This window comes from Telmatherina bonti (assembly GCF_933228915.1).
Source record: "Telmatherina bonti genome assembly, chromosome: 23".
NCBI lineage: Eukaryota > Metazoa > Chordata > Actinopteri > Atheriniformes > Telmatherinidae > Telmatherina > Telmatherina bonti.
In genome coordinates, this window is record NC_136632.1 from 7,316,500 (window position 1) to 7,337,349 (window position 20,850).

The 20,850-nt window shown below is 40.7% G+C and overlaps 1 protein-coding gene across 4 annotated transcripts in view; it reads left to right on the forward strand.

Annotated features, from left to right (window-relative positions):
- The window catches only part of anks1b (ankyrin repeat and sterile alpha motif domain containing 1B), a gene marked incomplete at its 5' end in the record, with an annotated part of 320,790 nt that overhangs the window by 241,674 nt on the left and 58,266 nt on the right, over nt 1-20,850 (forward strand). For 3 of the 4 annotated variants that reach the window (XM_079263375.1, XM_079263374.1, XM_079263376.1), the window contains 2 exons: nt 5,887-5,956; nt 10,525-10,631. In XM_079263375.1, the coding sequence (XP_079119501.1) occupies nt 5,887-5,956; nt 10,525-10,631 (177 nt within the window). Of the gene's footprint in view, nt 1-5,886; nt 5,957-10,365; nt 10,632-20,850 lie in introns of all 4 variants that reach the window. The other variant, XM_079263373.1, reaches the window with a different exon arrangement.

A 20,850-nucleotide genomic window follows, 5' to 3' on the forward strand; every position in this document is an offset into this window, starting at 1 on the left:
GCATCACCCTCAGTTCTCATAAAATTTTGTCCGTCTCATGAGATTTTATGAGAATTGCTGCTAATGCATGGCAACCACATAGCATTATTTTGGGATTAACAAGTCTCTGCGGAGAATTTGCTACAACTTTTCAAAGCTGTTCTTCCTTTATATTTTCTAAAACTCTGAAATTTGCTGTTTGTTCCGCACCGTGCCATCTTTACTGGAAATGAACTGGTTATGAACCCCCATGTCACATCCAGGGACACTTTTGCCATGTGTTTATGTATCAAAACATCAGAAAAACCACATCATGAGAACATAAAAAACTTTTAAGTGATATTTGAGCCTTTTTTCCCCAAAACTAAGTGTTTTCATTTGCGTTTTTTTTTTGTTGCGATATTAAATTTTTTTCAATTCCAGGTGTAATGGAAACACAACCACTTTCTCTCCTTATTTTCCTAATCTTTTAATAATTTTCTGTAGAGTTACTTTGCAGACTCAGAAAAGGTAAGCATCACAACGACCAGTGTTTCCAGTGATACTGGTGCAGTAAACTGCAGCTTTGTTGTGATGCTCCAACATGGAGACTGTGTGCAGCTTCTCAGGGGCCCTGCAGGGCACTGATGACTCTGGGAATGTAAACAATGAAAGTCAGTGCACCATCAGAATGAGATAGAAACTCATGGTGGAAACTTATGTAATGTTATGTTAATGTTCCAAAGTTAATTGGAAGACTCGTTTCTTTTTAATCCCCTAGTTAAATGCAGATGCAAAATTTTATTGAAACATAAACGGAAACAGTCTGAAAGGCAAAAGAATCCATCGAAGAGTCAATATTTTCTGTGATCACTTTGTTTTTCAACACAATCAGAAAACGCTGGTCAGAGTCCACTTCGTCAAGCTTCCTCTTCATTCCTTTAAGTCAGAAGATATAGTTCTCTGTGCTGCTTTAGGGACTTTCCAAAGCCAAAGCTCTTCTTCAGATGTTTTGTTTGCCTCTTTTCTGTAATCCCACACATCTTCAAGAGTTTTATCACATCATTAGAGATTTTGCCAGTGATTTCAGTCCAGTGCTGGTCTCATTTAGTTTACAGAAAAAGTCTAAACTTTGGACTTATAATGGACGTCCCTGTGTCCCTACCTTAAGAATGGCTTCTAGATAGCCACCCTTCCACGCAGACTATTTCTGATGAACGGTAGATGTATGAACTAAGGAGCCAGAGGCATCTCTCAGATGGCAACTTTTCACTCGATTTATTTTCAATTTCCCAAGGACGTCATTTTCAGATGATCCGTGGTATTATCATTAATATTTCATCCATGCCCTTCTTACGTCCTCCACCTGCAGTTTCCGCAAATCTTTCAAGGTCACGGTGTACACTATGCCAACGTATGCAACATTTTAGCTAATATCTCTTCGAAAATCATGTTTTCCTTGTAAAATTACCATTATATGCCACAAAAAAAATGTAAACTTGTTGCCTCAAAAAAGGTTTTATGAACTTGAGTGACTGAATTGAATTAAATGGAATTATTTAGGTTTGTAGAAGCTTTTATGAACCTGATCAATTAAAGTTTGCTAGAAGTACGTAGGGTCATGGAAGAAACTGGATGTGATCAATTCCACTTGAATTAAAAGACAGACATGATAAAATAACTTTAGCTTCATCCACCTAAAATAAGTGACTGAAAGTTGTTTCTTTCCAGCTGAAACTGTGTGTTTGCAGGGTTTTTGCTGAACTAATGTCAGAGACCATCATGTCACGCATGCAGCAGCTGCCTGGATGTTGAGTCCCAGACAGCAGTCACATATAACAACCAACATTAATTGGAAATGGTTTGTTATTTAAGCATCATTCAACGTTCTAACAGGTAAACTGTAGTTTACTGCCTAAAACTTGTACTTAATCATCATTTATATCGCACATTTTATGTACATAAAATATCAAAAGCATTAGAAATGGTGCAGAGGAAGCATTAAAAGGTAATAAACAACAACAAATAGCAACAAATCACAATAAAATTATAAATTAAATGAAAATGATTAAAAACAATCCTGAAAATGGGCTGAAATAGAGTTGTTAATTTTCTTATATTTCCTAAGCTTCTTCTCCCGGCTCCCCTCCTCCCCCTCCAGCAGTGCATACCTGACAGCCACACCCTGCATATAAACAGCGTGTTAAGATGAAAATACAAAGTAGTGAAGAAGAAACTCGGAAAACAAACATGGCTGAGAAAATGCAGGAAGGATTCCCTGATTTCCTTGGTTTATTTGCCTCCTCCCGCTAAACAGCCGAGAAAGAGAAAATCGTTGGTGGAAAAAGCTGCGAATAAAAAAGGAGCAGAACTAGACAGGGAGGAGCCAAGACAGGGGCAGGAGCCAAGTCAGGGTGCCACTTTCACATCTTGTGCAAAAAATTGTGTCTTATCATAATCAGACATTGGTTGTGTGTTATGGACACACCTTGGGTTGCGTCTTTTTTTCATAGGTCCGTGCGATGAGGCTCAGACCTGCACCGGCTTTGCTCAGCGTTGTATTTTTGTACTGAAATCAATTTAAGCCGGCGAGTTTTTAAACTAAAGAAAAACATCTGCAGGTATGAAAACTGCTCTCTCAGCAGCAAACTGCTTGGGCTTTTCCTCCCTTTTAAAATCAAATCAGCGACCATGCTGCAGAAGGAACTAAGTGCTAGTTTAACATGCACCCACACTGTTTATCTGCACGCGGCTGCAGGGAAGACCAGATCTCAGAGAGAAAGTCGTTTCCCTGACAGAGGGTGAGCTCATGCCTGAGGCTCATTCTATTAAAAGGTCTCTAACACAGATGTAACCCAACGACCGGACACCACTGTTAAATCTTTATTAACACTTTGGGTCGGAGGCACATTACTTTCATGTCTCTTCTCGTCACTGCTTACAGAGCGAATGAAGGATCACTTCACTTCTTCACATGACTTCCTTGGAGGAAAAAAGCATCTCCCATCTTGCATAATTATGAAAATTGCTTAATTAAAATGTCTATTTTTAAAAAGATGCCAGTGCATGTGAGTGAAAGCCCATTTGTGCATTCCTTGCCACATTTGCCTGCACATGTTCATTAATTACTTAACGCAACTCCAAAACTTGCTAATGGTGATGAATTACCATATGGAATTCCTCATAATTCCCAGCAATTAGGGTAACCTTTCCTGTTAATTCTGTGCTACATAAGGGGAGAAGATTAGATGGCTTCTGGGGTGATTGTTAGAGATTTCAGAGAAAAAACAAAAAAAAAACCCAAAGTGGATCTATTTGTAGCAGGAACTGTTGGAAAGAGGCGAGCCAAGTGGGACCTACTGTTACAGTCAGTCATCAAAAGATGCTCATTAGCGCAACAAGCTTCAAGGAAATGCAGCATATATTTTTCATTTGTCATTTAATATGCCCCTACTTTAAAATTAGAGTATAGTTATTAAAATGGTTATTACTTAAGGAGGTGAAATACTGCCTCTTTGTCCAGACATCTTTTAGCATGACGCATAAACACGAGCCAAGATAACCTACTTGTGTCTTCTTTGATTTTTAACAAATTAGGTAAATACCTTCATATCTAGCAAGAAGGGTGAGCTATTTTGTTCTAGAAAACATCTTTCCACCAGTACTTAAACGCACCATTCAGGCACAAGAGTCCTTTTCTTCCCTATGACAGGTACAGGTGGTAGGTGAAGGTGAAAACTGGCTCAGAAGGGAAGCATAGAACATGCAGTGATGAAAACTCACTCACACACTGGTACACACTGGTACTGAAGGTTGCTCACAGATATTAACCAGTCTCACTAAGCGTGTGTTTGGGCAACACAGAAGCTACACAACCTGCATGTTACAATGAGGTTGGGAACGTCCATCCATCATGCATGAAGGTGCATCAAAAGCTAGGTGCCCTCTGATGACATCACTATTACCAGTTTCTCCACAAGCTGCGTTTCCATGACAGTTTTTCACAAAATAAAAGTGATATTTGTACAATTTTAATAAACTACAAATGCGATTTGCAGGTGTTTAGCTCATAAGCCACAGTTCTTGTTATATCTTGTCAGCTGGATGAGATTTTATTGCAGCTTAAACAAAGTAGCCGCATAGCGTTATTTAGGGATTTACTACCTGCTGTGGAGGGATTGCCATGACTTTTTGAAAGCTTTATTCCTTTTATCCCTCTTTAATTCATTGTAAAAACATAAATAATTGCCTTACACTGCGCCATCTGTACCGGAAATAAACTGGTCACATGACCCATACGTACCATCTGGAAAAATGTGTTTTAATTACACTTTTGCGATAATTCTAACTCAAAACCACCCCATGATAGCGTAAAAATGTTCAGGGATATTCGAAAGTTTTTTTCTAAATGTCGGTGTTTTCATTCGCATCTTTTATTGCGATACTTAGCTTTTGCACAATTCGAGGGTTGAAGAAACATAGCTAGTGTTTACCAGGCAACCCTTCCACACATAGTTTATTGTTATTTTTTTTTTTAGCATAGGAGCCTTTTTGAAGATAAAATGTTAGATTTGGGAGGGGGAAACGGGGAATGGCAGCCTGACTGTTACAGATGTGTGCTAATAGAGCAACCCAACACTTGTTAGTAAATCTGTAAAATGGAGATCTGAATTTCTCAGTCGGCATTTAAAGGAAATAAAATTGGTTGCTTTTTAAAATTATTTGAAGTTTAAACAAAATGTGTGTGTAAAATATGAACATTTTTCTAGTTTTTGAATGTGTAAATTCATAACTGATAATTAACAACTGACTTAAATGACCATTAAATCAGAACAGGTTTTGATCTTTCATACTATGCGTTTAATTTTTAATAACTCTACAGTTGTACAGTTTACACCAGTCTCCTATGACCTCTGCCCTGCATGTTTTAGATCTTTTTTTACTCAAATACAGCCGATTCAGACTAGTGGTCCTCCTCATCAGGTTCCTTGCCAGCTTGTTGATGAGCCCTTTATTTGCAGGCAGTGAAACGTGGGAAACACGGGTTTACACAACACACTGTCACTCTTTTCACATACAGGCACATTCACACGTAAAATACCATCCTGATTAACCCCCTAATGTTCCTCTCTGGTAAACACACTCAGCTGAGAAAAACTCCACGATGTTAGCTATACAAGCTTTTTACCTCCCAGTCCAGAGTTCTGCATCAGGTTTTGGGTCCAAAAGCCCATCCATTAACATTTACTTCCCCTTTCCCATCTTATTTCATCATAACTTCATATCTTCACTTCTAAATGCAGTTTAGTTGTGGGAGGGGGCGGTGAAAGATAGTGCATGCTTGCCAAGAGCCTCTACTATGGTTGTAATTACTGTGCTTTTGACTAATTTCTGCTGGTCTCTGTGCTTTGGTTGCTGCCAGTTTGTTCGTATGTTGCTGCCTCTGCCAGCTACCGCTTCCTCCTCTTCTTCTTCTGTCGCCTCTTCACAAAGACCACCTGTAAAGGCATATTTACAGTGTACTACTGTGTAAACTTATATGACCCAAATTGTTTGTGTAAAAAGAAAGAAAAACGGGGATTGTTGTTGTTGCATTTCTCTGAGTTTGGCGAGCCAGCTGAAAGGCTGAACGATGTGCAGGTTTTGTAGCTTGGCTGCCAGCAGCAGGTCCTCCGCGCTACACCCAGCAGTCAAACACTAATTAAGCCAAGGCAGCTTCTTCATTCACATATCCATCTACCTTCATCCCCGCTCTTCCATTCGTTTTCAATTCACAGGGGAAATGAGCGACACGGAGCTGGTTGGTACGTTATGTGACACTTCAGTCCAGAAAGTGGGGGTTAGCCTTATTACTGGGAAGATTTTGCCCCTCAGACATGCTGTACACCGCTAACTCTTCATCCCTCTGTCTTTTTCTCATTTGTTTAGATTGACAAGATTATGAGCTCTATTGGGGCAGGAATAGGCAGCGGATTGCATATCAAGGAGAACAGCTCAGGTAAACCACACACAAATATGCATGAGAGTGTATGTGTTTATGCACATGTGTACGTTTGAGCTTTTGGATTCATTTAGATGTTTCTGGTTTATTACTATCTTAATCTCATAGTTTGTCCGTCATTTCTGCAGGTTAAATAGTACATCTTTGGGATGTCACCATAGCTGCAAATTTTCTGACTGTAGGGGATGTTATATATGTTTTATCAGTGATCATAGACTGCATGAGATATGAAAACTTAGTGTTAATCCTCCATATTGGACTTAGATGCCTACAGTCTCTTCCATTGAACTGAAAGACTTCTGCTTTGCTACTGACGTGTCGGGCTGCACCATCTTAGGAAAACACACGCTTGTAATAAAAACAAGGCCTTCAATCTGAAGGTAAATCCTTTGGTTTATGTTTCTAATCTCAGGTGGATCCAGGTCTGCTTCCACCTCCAAACTTTTGCATGCCTACAGGGTGCTATTAAATCTGTTTGAAACCTTTCAAAAATTTAGTTCATTATTTGTTTTTTCCCATTTAGTTTAGCATATTTTTATTTATTTATTAGAGCTTTGGCCCTTTTCTACGGAAGTATATTGCATTCACTTGAAAAAAAACCCCAAAAAACTCTGTTTTTCTGAATTTACGTATGTAATGTCATATGCATCAGCTTATATCCATGGAGCATACCGTATCTAACTAACTAACTGATCTTGATGAGACATGGCCAGGTCCAGAACATCAGATGGGGTTTTACATCTGAACAAGCGCAAATCAACATAACTTAGAGTATTAAAGTATTTTCCAATGTCTCGATTCCGAAACAAACTAAAAGTGAATTAAACTAAACAAACGGGCCAAGTTGGACCTTCCCTGGATCGAGCCTGTTAATAATGCTAACGGGCTTCAAAAACAGCGTTAATTTAAAAATTAAAAAAAAAAAAAAAAAAAATCTTTTTTTTTTTTTTTAAATTTAGGCATAGGTTGTTCATTCAGAAAAACTGAGTTTAGTTTTTTTTTTTTCAAGTGAATGCAGCATGCTTCCGTACTTTTCTTAGACCTATTAATTTCTTTGGCAAATTTGGTGTTTCTGCCGAGCTCTTTTTTCCGTTAATCAAAGTCTGAAGGGGATCCATCTCTTACTTGTTCATGCGACTCAGGCACCATGAAAAACTCTTAATTAGTGGTGGTAACAGATCACACGTGAGCGAATTCCACCATACGCCGTGATTTTACAGGTGATTCCACAATTCTGTCAATATTTTCAGTATCAGCGCACCATACATGCGTGGCTGCACATTATTCAGATGGATGGACAGTTTTGTCCACCACCAGCTTCGGCTAGGTGTGTAATTTGGTCTGTTTTCATGGGGGCTCAGCCAGCCCTCACGTGAGCAAGAAATGGAGCAATACGACTGAAAATTGCAGGGGCAGTGTCGAGCAAAATGAGCAAACCACAGAAGAAGAAAATAAAGAAGACAATGCACAAACAGCAAAATAAAAAAGATTTAAAGAAACAAAAAACTTTTTGGTTTTATTTTCCTCTTTCTTCTGGTGTTTTTGGACGTATGTAGCTGAAGTATGTAGCGATGCATCACCGCCATCAACCGCTGTTAAAATCCACAAGAACTCTGAACTCAGCACTGCCCACTAGTGGATAAACTGGTGTAATAACGTAAAAGATGTATAGAAGTATGAGTGCGGTGACATACGACATTGTTTGAAATGGACGTTCCTACTTACGTACGTGGAGGAGCAGAAATGGGGCTGTACTAATACACCAGCAACGCCGTTGTCCTGGTCCCAGTATGTGCCTTGAACAACCATATTAAATGTCACTAAAGTCCTGTGTGAAGAATCCCAACAGATTGCAGGATATTATTGTAAAGGACCATAAAATTTAGGGTTTTTAAGTAAGACGTTTGCCCCCTCCCTCTGGGGTACAACAGTGTGTTGGCAGACGTTGGGATTTGTAGCTTCTGTGCACAACGTCGGTATGGAACCACTGTTTTATGGTGTACCTGGTGTCCCATCTGGGCCTGCTGTTTTGTTGTTAAACTGTTCAGCTGTGCCAGAAGTACGCAACTGTAGTCCTCAAGAGTCGAAGTCCTGCAGGTTGCTGTTGTTTCCCTGCTGCAACACACCTGATTTAAAAAAATAGTGACACTTTGGTTGGAATCTGGTTCAGTGAAACAGGAAATGCCTAAAACCTGCAGGACTGCAGCTTTTGAGAACCAAAGATACCTACGCTGTCCCAAGTAACCTCAGTTGCAATACTATTATTCAGAATATTACAGTACAATACATTAAAACACAATGAAATCCCATCTTGTTTACCCATACAGACCAGTTTGACAAACATCTGTCACCAGATGGGTCCATAACAGGGCAGGAAAGGAAAACTTCCCCTACATGAAATGCAGCCATAATCACTGTGTTTGCATTCTTTCAAGCCAAATACCTCTGCCATAACTGGTATTGAACATGACAATATTGCTGAACCAGTTTTCTCTCTGTCTTCTGCTCTGCTGGGTTCCATCATTGATAGTAATAAGGAAAAACTATTGGAACAAATATTGGAATCAACCCTGAAGCTGTAGTATCCAACTAGTGGGACTTATCAGACCAAAGAAACAATCCAGTAAATTTTGGAGTCATGAAAAAATTTAATGAAATTGCTTAAAACTCTTTGAGGGTTAGAAAAACCATAAAGAGGTGGGCATGGTTGGGAAAGTTGGAAGAAACGAGCTGCTCAGGCAGATGAAAAGGAAAAAATAAAATATTTTACTTAGTTCTAGTTGTGATTATCATCGATTTTCCTGAATTTTGGTGAAGTCTCCACTTGCTATGTGCTATTTTAGACCGAAACAACTATAAATGCACTCCCAATTCATCACTTTTTTGGATTGTTCAAAATCAAGTGAAACCTGAAATCTGCAAACACAAAGTGTTGACAAGAGTTTAATGGCTTCAGATGGAGGACTCGTCCACTTGCAGCCTCTATGAACAATTAGATCGAGGGCTGCGGCTCAAACGCTGAGAATCAGGAAATGAACACTTAGTCCAAGCTCCCATGGTGCACGTCATTTTTCCCATGCAGGATGGGGGGGCTCTGCTTGATAAAACAGTCAGCAAAGTCTCACTCATTGGCATAGGCAGACTGTAAAACAACATCATCTTGTTGGCAGCTTGCTCTGCATAACACACTCATTCATCAAGTTGAATTTTCAGAGAGATCAATCCTTAAAATTAGCAGACTGATTCAACAAAAATGTCCCCGAGCTGATTTATTACTCCATTTAGGGTAAAGCTAGCGGAATAATTGGGGGGAACTTGAGGTGAAATCCTGAAGAAATGATGGAAAAATCTATGAAATTGAGACGGCGGTTGTCATTTCAGGGAATTTTCCTGTTTCTTGCATGTAATATAAACCTCTTTATGCACATAAAGTACCTGTTTTTCCCAGTTGCTTAACCTGCGCACCTTGAATCTTCCCCGAGTTGTCTCTATTTGCTGCATTCACCCCCTCTCTGTGTATTAACTCCCCCATCGCTTCACCTCCTGGTCCTCTCCCCTCCTCTTTTCATCCATCAATGCAAAGCTGCCTCTAACCATGGTTACCACAGGCAAAAATCCAGTTTGTGCCAAAGCAGCTCAGCCCCCTCTCCAGCACATACGCACTTACACACACACACCAACATGTATATATATATGGCTGCTTGCATACAGTTAGGATGGTGTGTGTGTGTGAGTGGGAGGGAGCTTGGTTTGAAGACAAAGAAGCTGGAGCTGCTGCGATGGCTATTATCAGCAGAGCGAGCCAGATAAATGTAGAGCGGCAGATCGAGCAGGGTGTCGATCGCCGCTGAGGGGAGATAGAGACTGGAGGGAGACAGAGGGAAGCGCGCGAGCGAGAGCGGGGAGCGAAGGAGGGAGGCAGCGCTCTGAGGGAAGAGGGAGAGACAGAAAGAGAGGAGGCTGCAGAAGCATACAGATGAGAGTGGGAGTACTTTATAAAGAGAAATCTACAACGCAGCAGCTCTTGCTCTCTCTCTTTCTCTCTCTCTCTCTCATGCACACGCACACACAAGCGCAGGGAAGCCACTGAGCGAGCGCAACAGCTGAAAAGAAAGCGACTGCTTCTGCTTGCAGATCTTTACCCAGCACCCGGGTCTGGCAGGATTTAACCCCCCAGGACAGGAGCTCTTTTCTGGATACAACTTCCAGCTCTTCTCCCTCCTCCTCTGGTCGGATTCAGACACCACAGCATCTGGACGCATCTGGACGTCCACTCCTCACCCCTCTGCATGCTGACCCCTTCTGTTCTCACCATGCCCTTTGCCTAGCCTCTTTCTCCCTTCACCCTCCTCCCCCCCCCCTCCCTCTCCCCCTCTACCTGTCCTCCCTTCATCTTCCTCCTCCTTTGCCAAACGACTCTTCAAAAAGCATGGCGGGCTCCTTTGACAGCCACTTCGCCCGCCATAACATGATGTGGCAGTGCCAGCTCTCTCAGCCGGACTGCCGCTGCTACCGCGTGGATGGCTACTCCCTACTGAAGCGTTTACCCCTCCACCCTCTCATAGGTCCCCGCTGCCCGCTGCAGTCCGTGGGCCAGTGGCTGGACTCCATCGGCCTGGTCCAGTATGAGAACCACCTCCTGGCCAATGGGTTTGACAATGTCCAGTTCATGGTGAGTGTTTTTCCCAAGTCTTTTTGAGAAAAAAAACAAAAAAACAAACAAACATGATGCATCTTAATTTTAACTTTCAGACAGGCTGAATGCAATTTTCCCTGCGCTGCATCTCTTTATTCATCTCACTTTCAGCGATTGGAATACACTTGTGCCTTTTCTCCATCACCCACATCTTTTTAATTCACCAGATTTCTTCCTTTTTGTATCGTCTCCTCTCTCTTTCCCTCGTTCTTCCTATTGCCATCACTGCTGCCTCTCCCCGCTGATGCCATGTGAGGTCCCTCCCACGCACAGAAAATCCTACACCACATCTCCATCACTGCAAAAATCGAGCTCCAGCATCGAGCTGCACAGATGCACGCTCCTGCATGCAGAAAATAAAGTGGTTTCAACCACCTGTAGCTCTCGGATCAGGATGCGAACGGATCCTCTGCTGTTTTATCTGACAGACCCTCCTACTGTTGTCAGAAGAGAAACTTTTTGTTTTTTGCATCCTGACACTTCTGATGTGTCTCTGAGGTTGATGTGTGCAGTAAAATAAGAGATGAGATGACGTAGGAAGGGCAGAGGAGAAGCAATGAAAGTAAACCGAGAGAAACTGCAGCAGAGGCAGAAAGGCGATGTGACACATCAGAAGGATGCTGACGAGATGAGTTTCTCTGGAGGTTGAAACATCCTGAAAAGTTGCCGCAGCTTCAAAATGGAAACTTTTGAGATGCTTTGACTTAAATTCAATCCACAGCCTAATATGAGTAGAAAACACACCCATCTGATGTGAGGTTTTGGTAACACTGCATGCAGAAACGTCCGTATGTGTTCGTCTTTGTCTTCCACTCAGTTTGACCTGCATTTGTTCCCTTCGTTACCCTGGCAACAAGATGAAATCACAGATTCTTGGATTTCTCTTTGTGTGTTTCTGCCACATGTGGTCACTGTTTAAATTCTGTTCTCAACAAACAGTCCACACAGATTATTAGGTTAAGCTTTCATTTTGTTGGAGACGGAGAAAATCTGCTTCTTGTATGTTTTCGCCAACGAGAGTTTGATTATGAAAGACTGATATCGTCTCAGCAAACAGACTTCCAGAATATTTTTCCCTCTTTTTCTTTGTCTGACTTGCTGGTATGAGTCAGATTTTTTATTAAGAACATTTGACCGGCACAAAGATTACAAAAAAGAATCATTAAAAGGAATAAAAGTGGTCATTATTACAGTTCATGGAGGGAAACAGCTGCTTCCTGTTGACATAAAGCAAGAAATATAAAATACATTTTTAAAGGAGAGGCTGAAGTCAGTCTTTATGAATCCTCCTGGTGATATTCTGCAGCTTATAAAGTCTCTTTTCCCATGCAAAACATGTCCCTTAAACCTGACAGTAGGTTTGGATTATGCAGTCAGGCAACGGCCTTATTGTTGGAATTATTGATGATTATGATTAAGATGATTATGTTTCATGTGACGAAATGCAAATATGTCAAGAAAAGCGAACATATCAGTCTGAGATGGAGTCGGTCTGTTTTCCAGCTGCGGATGGTGTTAAATCTGCCAGATAAGCTTGTGTGGAGGGAATATTCATCACTTCCTCATAGGAAGGAAAGAGATGGAGAGGAAGAAATCCAGGTTATTTACATTTTAAGAAAAATGGAAGAATTTGATATAAAATTAGCATTTTATAATCCTAAATGGCTTCGACGATTGGTAAACATAAACTTAATGTTATTGTTGGCACTTCATCTTCATCATCACGATGATGATGTTGGGCATCTGTAAATGTTCACACATGAATCCTTATTTAATAAGCTGTTATGAATTTCCTTCTTTCGTGTATGTAAATTTATGTTTTTATTTAAATAAGTGCTGGTAAGACTCTTACATGTATCGTGTCATTTGATGATTACATGTCACAGATATGAAATTGGAACTGAGATCACGGGAGTAGCTGAGAGAAGGAAATACATATATATACCAAAAACTATATAAAAGTATAAATAGAAATAGTAGGTAGAAATATACGCTAAATAAAAAAGAGAAAATAGAAATATAAGCTAAACACGATTTAAAATATACACTGAGTACAAATGTAGGCTACATGTGCATGAGGTAGTTTGGATCAGGATGCTTTTGAAAAAAAATGATGAAAACTTGATAAAAACTTCTAAAAGTAGGTTCAACATTTTCAACGTGCTACAAATTTCCACTGACGACCTCGTTAAAATGGTTAAAAATCAAAGTAATCAAATTATGTGTCCCAATTCATGGTCTGCACACACCAAAGTGCACTTACAGTGAAATGCGATGGCCTACCTGGTGTATGAGAATTACCCATTACCCATAGTGCTCTAGTGCTCTGTTGCCTAGCAACTACATATGCCAGGTTTATCTAAATAGTGATTCCATTCTTTCACAACAAACACAAAAATATTTTTTAAAATGATAAAAAAAAAATAAAAAATGGCTCCAGTAATGAGAATATAATTTATTTTCATTTACCTGTGTGTGTAAATTACAAACATGAGGAGGAGGACCAGACGAGCTCTCCTCGGGCTGACAGCTCATCCTGTCTCGCTGACGTATAAATAGTCCTCATTAGACACATGTAATTCATTTCTTTTTTGTGATTATTGGACACAATGCAGCTGCCATATAAATATGTGTGTGTATATACATTTCAAAAGAAAAGAAAAAAAAACTCCTTTTCGGTGAAAGTACCAGATCAGCCCTGGGGGCCGATGACATCACACCACACTGCACTCCATAAGAGTCCAATAAGACGCTTGTGGTCTCTAGTTTATCAATAGATATTTTTGCTTTTTTTCATATTGTCTTTGGTAAACTAAACATGTTTTCCCCAGACCAGTTAAGCTCCTTTCAATCTGGAGATGAATTTATTTCATTATTATGGCGACTTGTCCGCCATTAAAACACCACCAAGCGGAGCGGCCTCTGGTTGTGATACACCTGTACATGTAATGCAGCCGGAAATCATGTGGAACTTATGTATAACTGCTTAAATTGTGAATGAATCTTGCAAATAGGAGCTAAAAAGGCGTCGCTAACATTACCGTTAAGTCACGCTGTTATTTTTGATTGTGTAATTTTACAATGTTTTCCTTTATGCCTTGGGAGTTTTAGAAGTGATGGTCAGGTTGTGGTCAGTCTCGTTTGACCGAGAATGATGGATTTCTTTATAAACGTTGTTTATGTATCCTACAAAACAGAAGTACAATTCCATTTAGCTGAAAAACTACTTCTGTAAATTGTCCAGACCAACAGATGTGTACCCAACATCCAGCCAATCATATACAGTGACATAATTGGTAGGCGCAGGGCTGATCTACCTACACCAGCTCTCTGCTGCTCATTCTTTTCTGTCGCTATGAATTCTGGGAGAAAAGAGGCCGCGAAGGATGCATTGCTTGTAGCCTTCATTTCAAGCTAATCTGGACTAAAACGAAGTGTGGATCCAAAGGAGCCTTTGAACTGGGACAGCACTTGGCCTTGGCACGACCCAATGGCGTATGCAGCCGACGAATCCGCACTTGGAAGTGTGTAGACCCTGAATTGGGACACAGTTCAAACGTAATCAAAGTAAATCGAACTTCTTGGAACACTGTTGAGTTGACTTATGAGTAACAAAATTCCTCACTTAGAGCTGCACTTAGCAGTTACTTATCAGGTGTCTCTCTGAATGTGAAGTGTCTCAGAGCAGCCTTCCTACAGTACCAGGCGCCATAAACATCACTTCCAAGTCCATTGAACTGGCCAATTACGGAATCGAAGCATTTATCTATGAATATTAAAATAACCCTGCCTGACTAAGCATTTCTATGTCGGGACTGATGATTGTAACAAAAAGAATGATTAAAATATTCAGAATATAAAAGCCAGCCATTTATATAATATGTCTCCTTTGGCAGAGCAAATCTGTCTGGCGAAATATGGCGCCCAGACTGCCATTCTGTATGTTATGATGCTGACAGAAGACGTAAAAAAAAAGAAAATAAAGAAATATTACAGAGAGACGTCTCAGTGAATAGTTAAATAGACAATTAGAGTTTATATTTTGACAATAAACAACATTTGACAAAATATGAATTAAAAAGAAATAAATATTTCTGAATTAAACTCCTTTTTAAAAAAAACATAAATAAAATGTACAGTTTTGCATCTGTTTACTGGTGGGGTGACGTCCCTTATTAAATCTGCAACATAAAGTGGAGGGAAAACTGCTCAGGCCCTCCTGTTTACTATTAATTTTACAATCGTTTTTAATGTCTGATACAACTAATTGTTGGATTAATCATTTTGTGACTGTAGATTTTACGTTTTGCCCGTTAATAAACAAATCCAAAACTTCCCTCCACTCCTGGAACATCCAAACTGGTCTCTGTGGCCTCAGAGTCGTCCTCTGCAGGCAACTTTGAACCACCAGGACACCTCTGGACGAGCAGGAGGGATTCTCACACTGGAGTGAGTTGAATAGCTTTTATTCTGAAGTTTGTAAGAAGGAAAAACACAAAATATTCTGAGCACTAAGGACTTGTGTGCTCAGACACACAACCTCTGAACTGAAGGATTGTCGTTCCAAAATAGCTTAAAGGAAAAATCGGGTTGATTTTATTGATGACTTCATTTTTTAAAGTTGGCTCAAGGTTCACTCCGCTTGAGCCACTACCTTATCGTGGTGAAGGGGTTTGTTGTGTCCTGAAGATCCTAGCAGATATGTTGTCGAAGGCTTTAGGCAAGTCTTGTTCACAAGTTAGGGAAGGATGGAGAGTGAGATTGGTGCGACGTCTGCAGCAATGTGGATTCTACGCCGGTCTATCGTGGTGAAAAAGGAGCTGAGCCAGAAGGCGAAGCTCTCAATTTACATGTCAATTATGTTCCTACCCACATCATAACTGCAATCAGCAATATAGTATTTCTTTTTTAAGGGTTAACGTCCTCTGACTGTTAATGCGTGCAAATTTGTGCTTTACAAAAATGATATGGTTGTGTTATATGTGTGTCGTAGTGACAGAGGAATAGTGAGAAAAAACTGTAAGAGGTAACTCTGAGGACATGGAAAAAAAGGGAAGAGATTTAACAGAAGTCAGAGTTATTGCTCATAGCTCTGCAGCAGTGCGAGACGGGTGGGGATGCAGCTGCCACGGCAACGTCGCAGAGAAAAATAATCCATGATGACACCTTGAATTTGGGACTCTGGAAAAATTTCACACTTATTGCACCAGTCCCAAATCCAGATATCTGGGCATTAAACAGGAAGTGGCCAAACAGGTACTTAAGGGTAGACTTCATGGTCAGGAACCGGGAACATGAGTCAATGTTCAGGAAGCAGAACAACACGGTTGTGGATAAGGAGAAAAATATCTAGGGAAGGGATCTCGGTTGCCAACTTGCAACGCCAAGTTAAGGTCAGCGCTAGATAAAAGAGCCTAGCTATTAAAACTGACCAGTCGGAGGATACATCTATCACTCTTCCATCTGTCAGTCTTTGAGTGTTAGCGGGTTGCTTAGTGTGCGTTGAGCAAGTCATTTACAGACTTGTTACTGTTTTCGCCTCATTGGATCACATTTGCACTTTCAGGTGGTTGATAGACAGTCTGTCGTGGTGAAGAAGGAGCTGAGCCAGAAGGTGAAGCTCTTGATTTACCAGTCGATCTACGTTCCTACCCTCAACTATGGTCATGAGCTGTGGGTCGTGACCGAAAGAATGAGATCTCGTATACAGGCGGCTGAAATGAGTTTCCTCCGCAGGGTGGCCGGGCTCTCCCTTAGAGATAGGGTGAGGAGCTTGGTCATCCGGGAGGAGAACAGAGTAGAGCCGCTGCTCCTCCGCATCGAGAGGAACCAGTTGAGGTGGATCGGGCATCTGGTCAGGATGCCTCCTGGACCTCCCTGGTGAGGTGTTCCAGGCACATCCCTCTGGGAGGAGACCCTGGGGAAGACCCAGGACACGCTGGAGGGATTATATCTCTCGGCTGGCCTGGGAACGCCTCGGGATCCCCCCCTGCAGAGTTGGCTGGGGAGAGGGAAGTCTGGGCTTCCCTGCTTAGGCTGCTGCCCCCGCGACCCGACCCCGGATAAGCGGCAGAAGATGAGAGATGAGAGAGATGAGGTGGTTGATAAATTCCCATGAAGATGCTTTTCCAACTTGTGGTTCATGAATACGTCCTAAAGATGTGTTTCCACTGTGGGTACTGTCTTACCCATTAGATATTCACAATCAATCTTCATGTTTGACTCCGTCAATCTGAGTCAATATCTCCTCATTGTATTTGTAGGACCTGCGATGGACTGGCGAGCTGTCCAGGGTGTACCCTACCTATTGCCCAAAGACTGCTGGGATAGGCTCCAGCTTCCCCGCATGCCTTGATTGGATTAAGCGGTTAGGATAATGGATGGATGGATGTGTTAGTAGGACTTTAGTTATTTGCAGCTTTTGAGAATAAGCCCAAAGTGTTTCAGATTACAAATGCAAAGACCTTTTTGGCCTGAGCGACTTGCAAATGAAACATACATTTCCTGCATGTTAACTGGAGGGAGGCAGTAATACTTGTAGCAGTTGTTAATGTCACACCTTCTTCTTTCTTTGACAGTAATGTCCCCGGATACCCGCCTTCATGTCTATCCACCTCACTTTCATTTACACATAGTTTAACAGTTATAGCACAACCTCTGAGAGACTTTCAGACCTTTCCCCTCATGTCTTTTCTTTTTCCTCCATCCTCTCAAAACTGCCTTTAGATACAATTAATATTGAACAGAGAAGAGATGAAACAGCCTTGCAGACATCACAGTGACTTCAAAGTCTTTTGTGAGGGCTGCCTCTCTCTAGGTTTTAAAGTTTTGCTGGCGCTCCACAAGCTGAATGGAGTTTTTAACCTCGTTGTCGTTTATGACTGAAGAGGAAGCTGTTCATCTTTCCCAACGTTGGAAAAAGTCATTGAACAGGCTGATTCCAGTGCAGGCTGCAGGGATTATCATGGTATTTCCACTGCTTCTTTGATTCTTCAGTGAATCCTTAAAGGAGAGATTTTGGGTCGAAATCATTTCAGCACCACCCGTGTTTGGAAAATGAAGTTGGATGCAAGGTTTAAACCTCAACAAGTCAGCAGATAAGCAAATGAAATGCTTCAGTTTTCTGTTTAATAGACGAATTAAGTTTAACTGTAGAATTTACTGGCGTGCATATCGCTGCAGTACAATAAAGAGGAAAAGTGTGAAATGTGCATGAATGCACTGCTTTATGACATGCATGCAAATGAGCACAGAGCAATTCAATCTACTGTTACTGGTGACTACTAAAGAGGGGGTCATTGAGGTGGGCGTGTCTGGTCACTTTAACCAGCCAGCCGAGGACAGCTTCATCTCGACTAATGACCAAATAGCAAGAGTTAAGAGTGGTTGTTATAGCAACAGCATCTGATCTGAAGGACAGTGGACAGAAACATATCAGGCCTATTTTCAGTGGCTGTTCATGGAAAAAAAAAAAGCAGCGAACAGAAGAGCTGAACAAAGACAGTAAATTGGTTGTAGAATATCGACTGTACTTGGTAAACTGGAGGACATCTGAGACATGATTAATGTCTCCAGCTAACAGACTGTAACAGTAGACTGCTAGCTGGAGATAGCGTTCATTAGAGCAGCCGTTTGATACTGTGCAGGTAAATTATACAGTGGATTTATCTGAGCTTAAGCACAGAAAAAGCAGCATATTGAGTGTTGTAAAGAGGGCAGCGAGCTGAAAGAGGCTAAAGTGATTCATAGGGTCAAAGAGCGCTGCATTGTTGGGAGACACCATAATTCTCCGGTGATTTTCACATCTAACATTACTTCCATATATGATTAATTACTTAGTTTTTTGCGTGAACACGTGATTTCTGATATTTATTGGAGTTTTCTAAAGTTCAGAAGTATCAACATAAAGGGAGATTGGGCAAGAATTACTCCCATTTAATACTGAATTTTTTTGTGATGCATTTTTTAACAACAACCACAGTGGCCACCTTGAGTCACAAAGCCTCAACAACACTGATGGAAACATGTCATCCAGTACTTTCCAGGAGTGTGCACTTTGGGGAAAAAAGGTGATTTTATAAATCACGTCATTAGTCTGGTTACATCTGGTTTTCCTCCCCTGGTGATGTGATTGTTGATGTGGTTTTGGTTGCTTTCATATTTGCAGTAAAGCTGAACAAAAAGCCGGTGTGAAGGCACGATAACCGTCATGGCACTTCACTACTGGCTTACCAGCAGTATGTATAATCAAGTCTAAAATTCTTTGCTTCCAGGATTGTGTCAGATTATTAGTGAAGATCATTACACAATAAAGATGACACAAATATAATTGTAGATGTTGATTTTATACCAGTAAACATCAGAAAATATTACACAATGTCCCTTTAAGGAAGTATGAACCTTTTTAACAATGGTGACGCTAACTTAAAGCGTGCAGAAGCATCCTAGCATGCATATGGATGGGAATACTACAACACCACCTGCAGGACCATTTTTAGTCATGATTATTCAAACAACTCTCCTCAGTACAGTCAAATGCGCTTTCTTAATGCTACATAAATATTCAGATATGTATGAAAAAAAAGAAAAATAATTATAGTTTTCACATGTATTTTTGGACAAAAATACTTAAACTTCAGTTAGTTTTGCACTAATTTAAGATACACAGAAATGCTAATTGAAATATTGCTTATAATTAGCTTTCGGTCAGCTCAATGAAGATGGAAGAAAGAAAAAACCTTTGAAAAGTCAAAGGCATTTTCAACAAATGACAAAAATTTAGTTCTTAACCATTAAAAAAGTGAACACAAGTGGCTAAAGAAGTAATTTAATATTAATTCTTGAAGAAAATTGAGTGATGTTGCCTCATTTTCTCTCTCATATTGAAAATATATGGATAGAGAAGAGAGGCAAGAAAAAGAAAACTGAAGAAAAGTTTGTTTGATAGCAGAGCATTAAAGAAAAGCGAACAAAAGAGGGAGAAGAAACGAGGGAGGAAGACAAGCATGAAAGGAAGAGAATAGCCGGAGGAGACATAGTGGGCCGAGCATAATTTGTGGAACTTGCCTTGGCCTGCGAGTGCCGATAATGAACGTCAATACTGTCACCGATATCAGTATTTGCTCCATTTATAATCTCACCACAACCCCCAGATGCTGCATATGAATTTTAATTTCTGTGTTCACAGCATCTGCTACCCGCTGTGGTGCCGTTGTTAAGCTGTGTGGCTGAACCATCACAAGCTAACTGCAGGCCATCACTGTTGTTTCTATATTCTGGACACCAAACACCCCCCACAACCAGATGAATGGATTATTATGGACTTCAGCCTGGTGCCCAATATCAACTATTTAGTTATCTATAATACATTTTGTAAGCAGGGTGTAAAAACTGTTTACTTTCCGAATATTGGACAAACAGCACAAGCATTTATAGGGAAAGCTGAGCCACAAAAACACACTCGTGCATTGGCTTTTGGTTGCAGTAGATGTGTTGATGTAAGGTTAAATGGCAGATGTAGAGCAAACGTAAAGTTAAGACTGAGGGAAATGCGCCAAAAAGAGTGTATAATAAGAAGAGAAACATTAGGAAACTCCATCTCTGCTTCAGGAGTCCCAACAGGGAGCAATTAGTCATGCCTTTGAACCCCTTAAAACTCCCCAAAAAATTCCTCTTCTCCAGCCCAGAGACTCGTTACACTGCTGAGAAGCTGTAGCAATGGTGACTCCAGCTCTATTAATCAGGCTGGGAACTGATCTATGAACTGCACTCTTATCACAGGCCCATGAAGAGGCTGTGAAAGCTATAAGCTCAGCCACGGAATGAGCTGTGGCTGAGCTGTTGCTGTTACCTTCCTCAATTTGTGTAGCTGGTTCAGGTGCAGACTAGTGAAACCCCAGAGGTAGAGTTTTACTAACAAGTCTAGAGCAAAATCTCTCCACGTTAAAGGATTGTTTATCTGTGCAAAACATTAAAAGGTTGGTTGTCACTTTAAGAGTCAGAATGTAGATGAAACATTAATTAAAACAACATTTTAGTTGGATCATCTGTGTGTCCACCGTTACAAAACTGGTGTGAAAAACTCATTAATTCACTTCACACAGGAATAGAAAGCCCAGATTTATTTCTTTATTTGTTTTTGGGTTGACTCAAAGTCCCTCAACTGAAATGTTCTAGCCTCAGCTACCACCTTTGT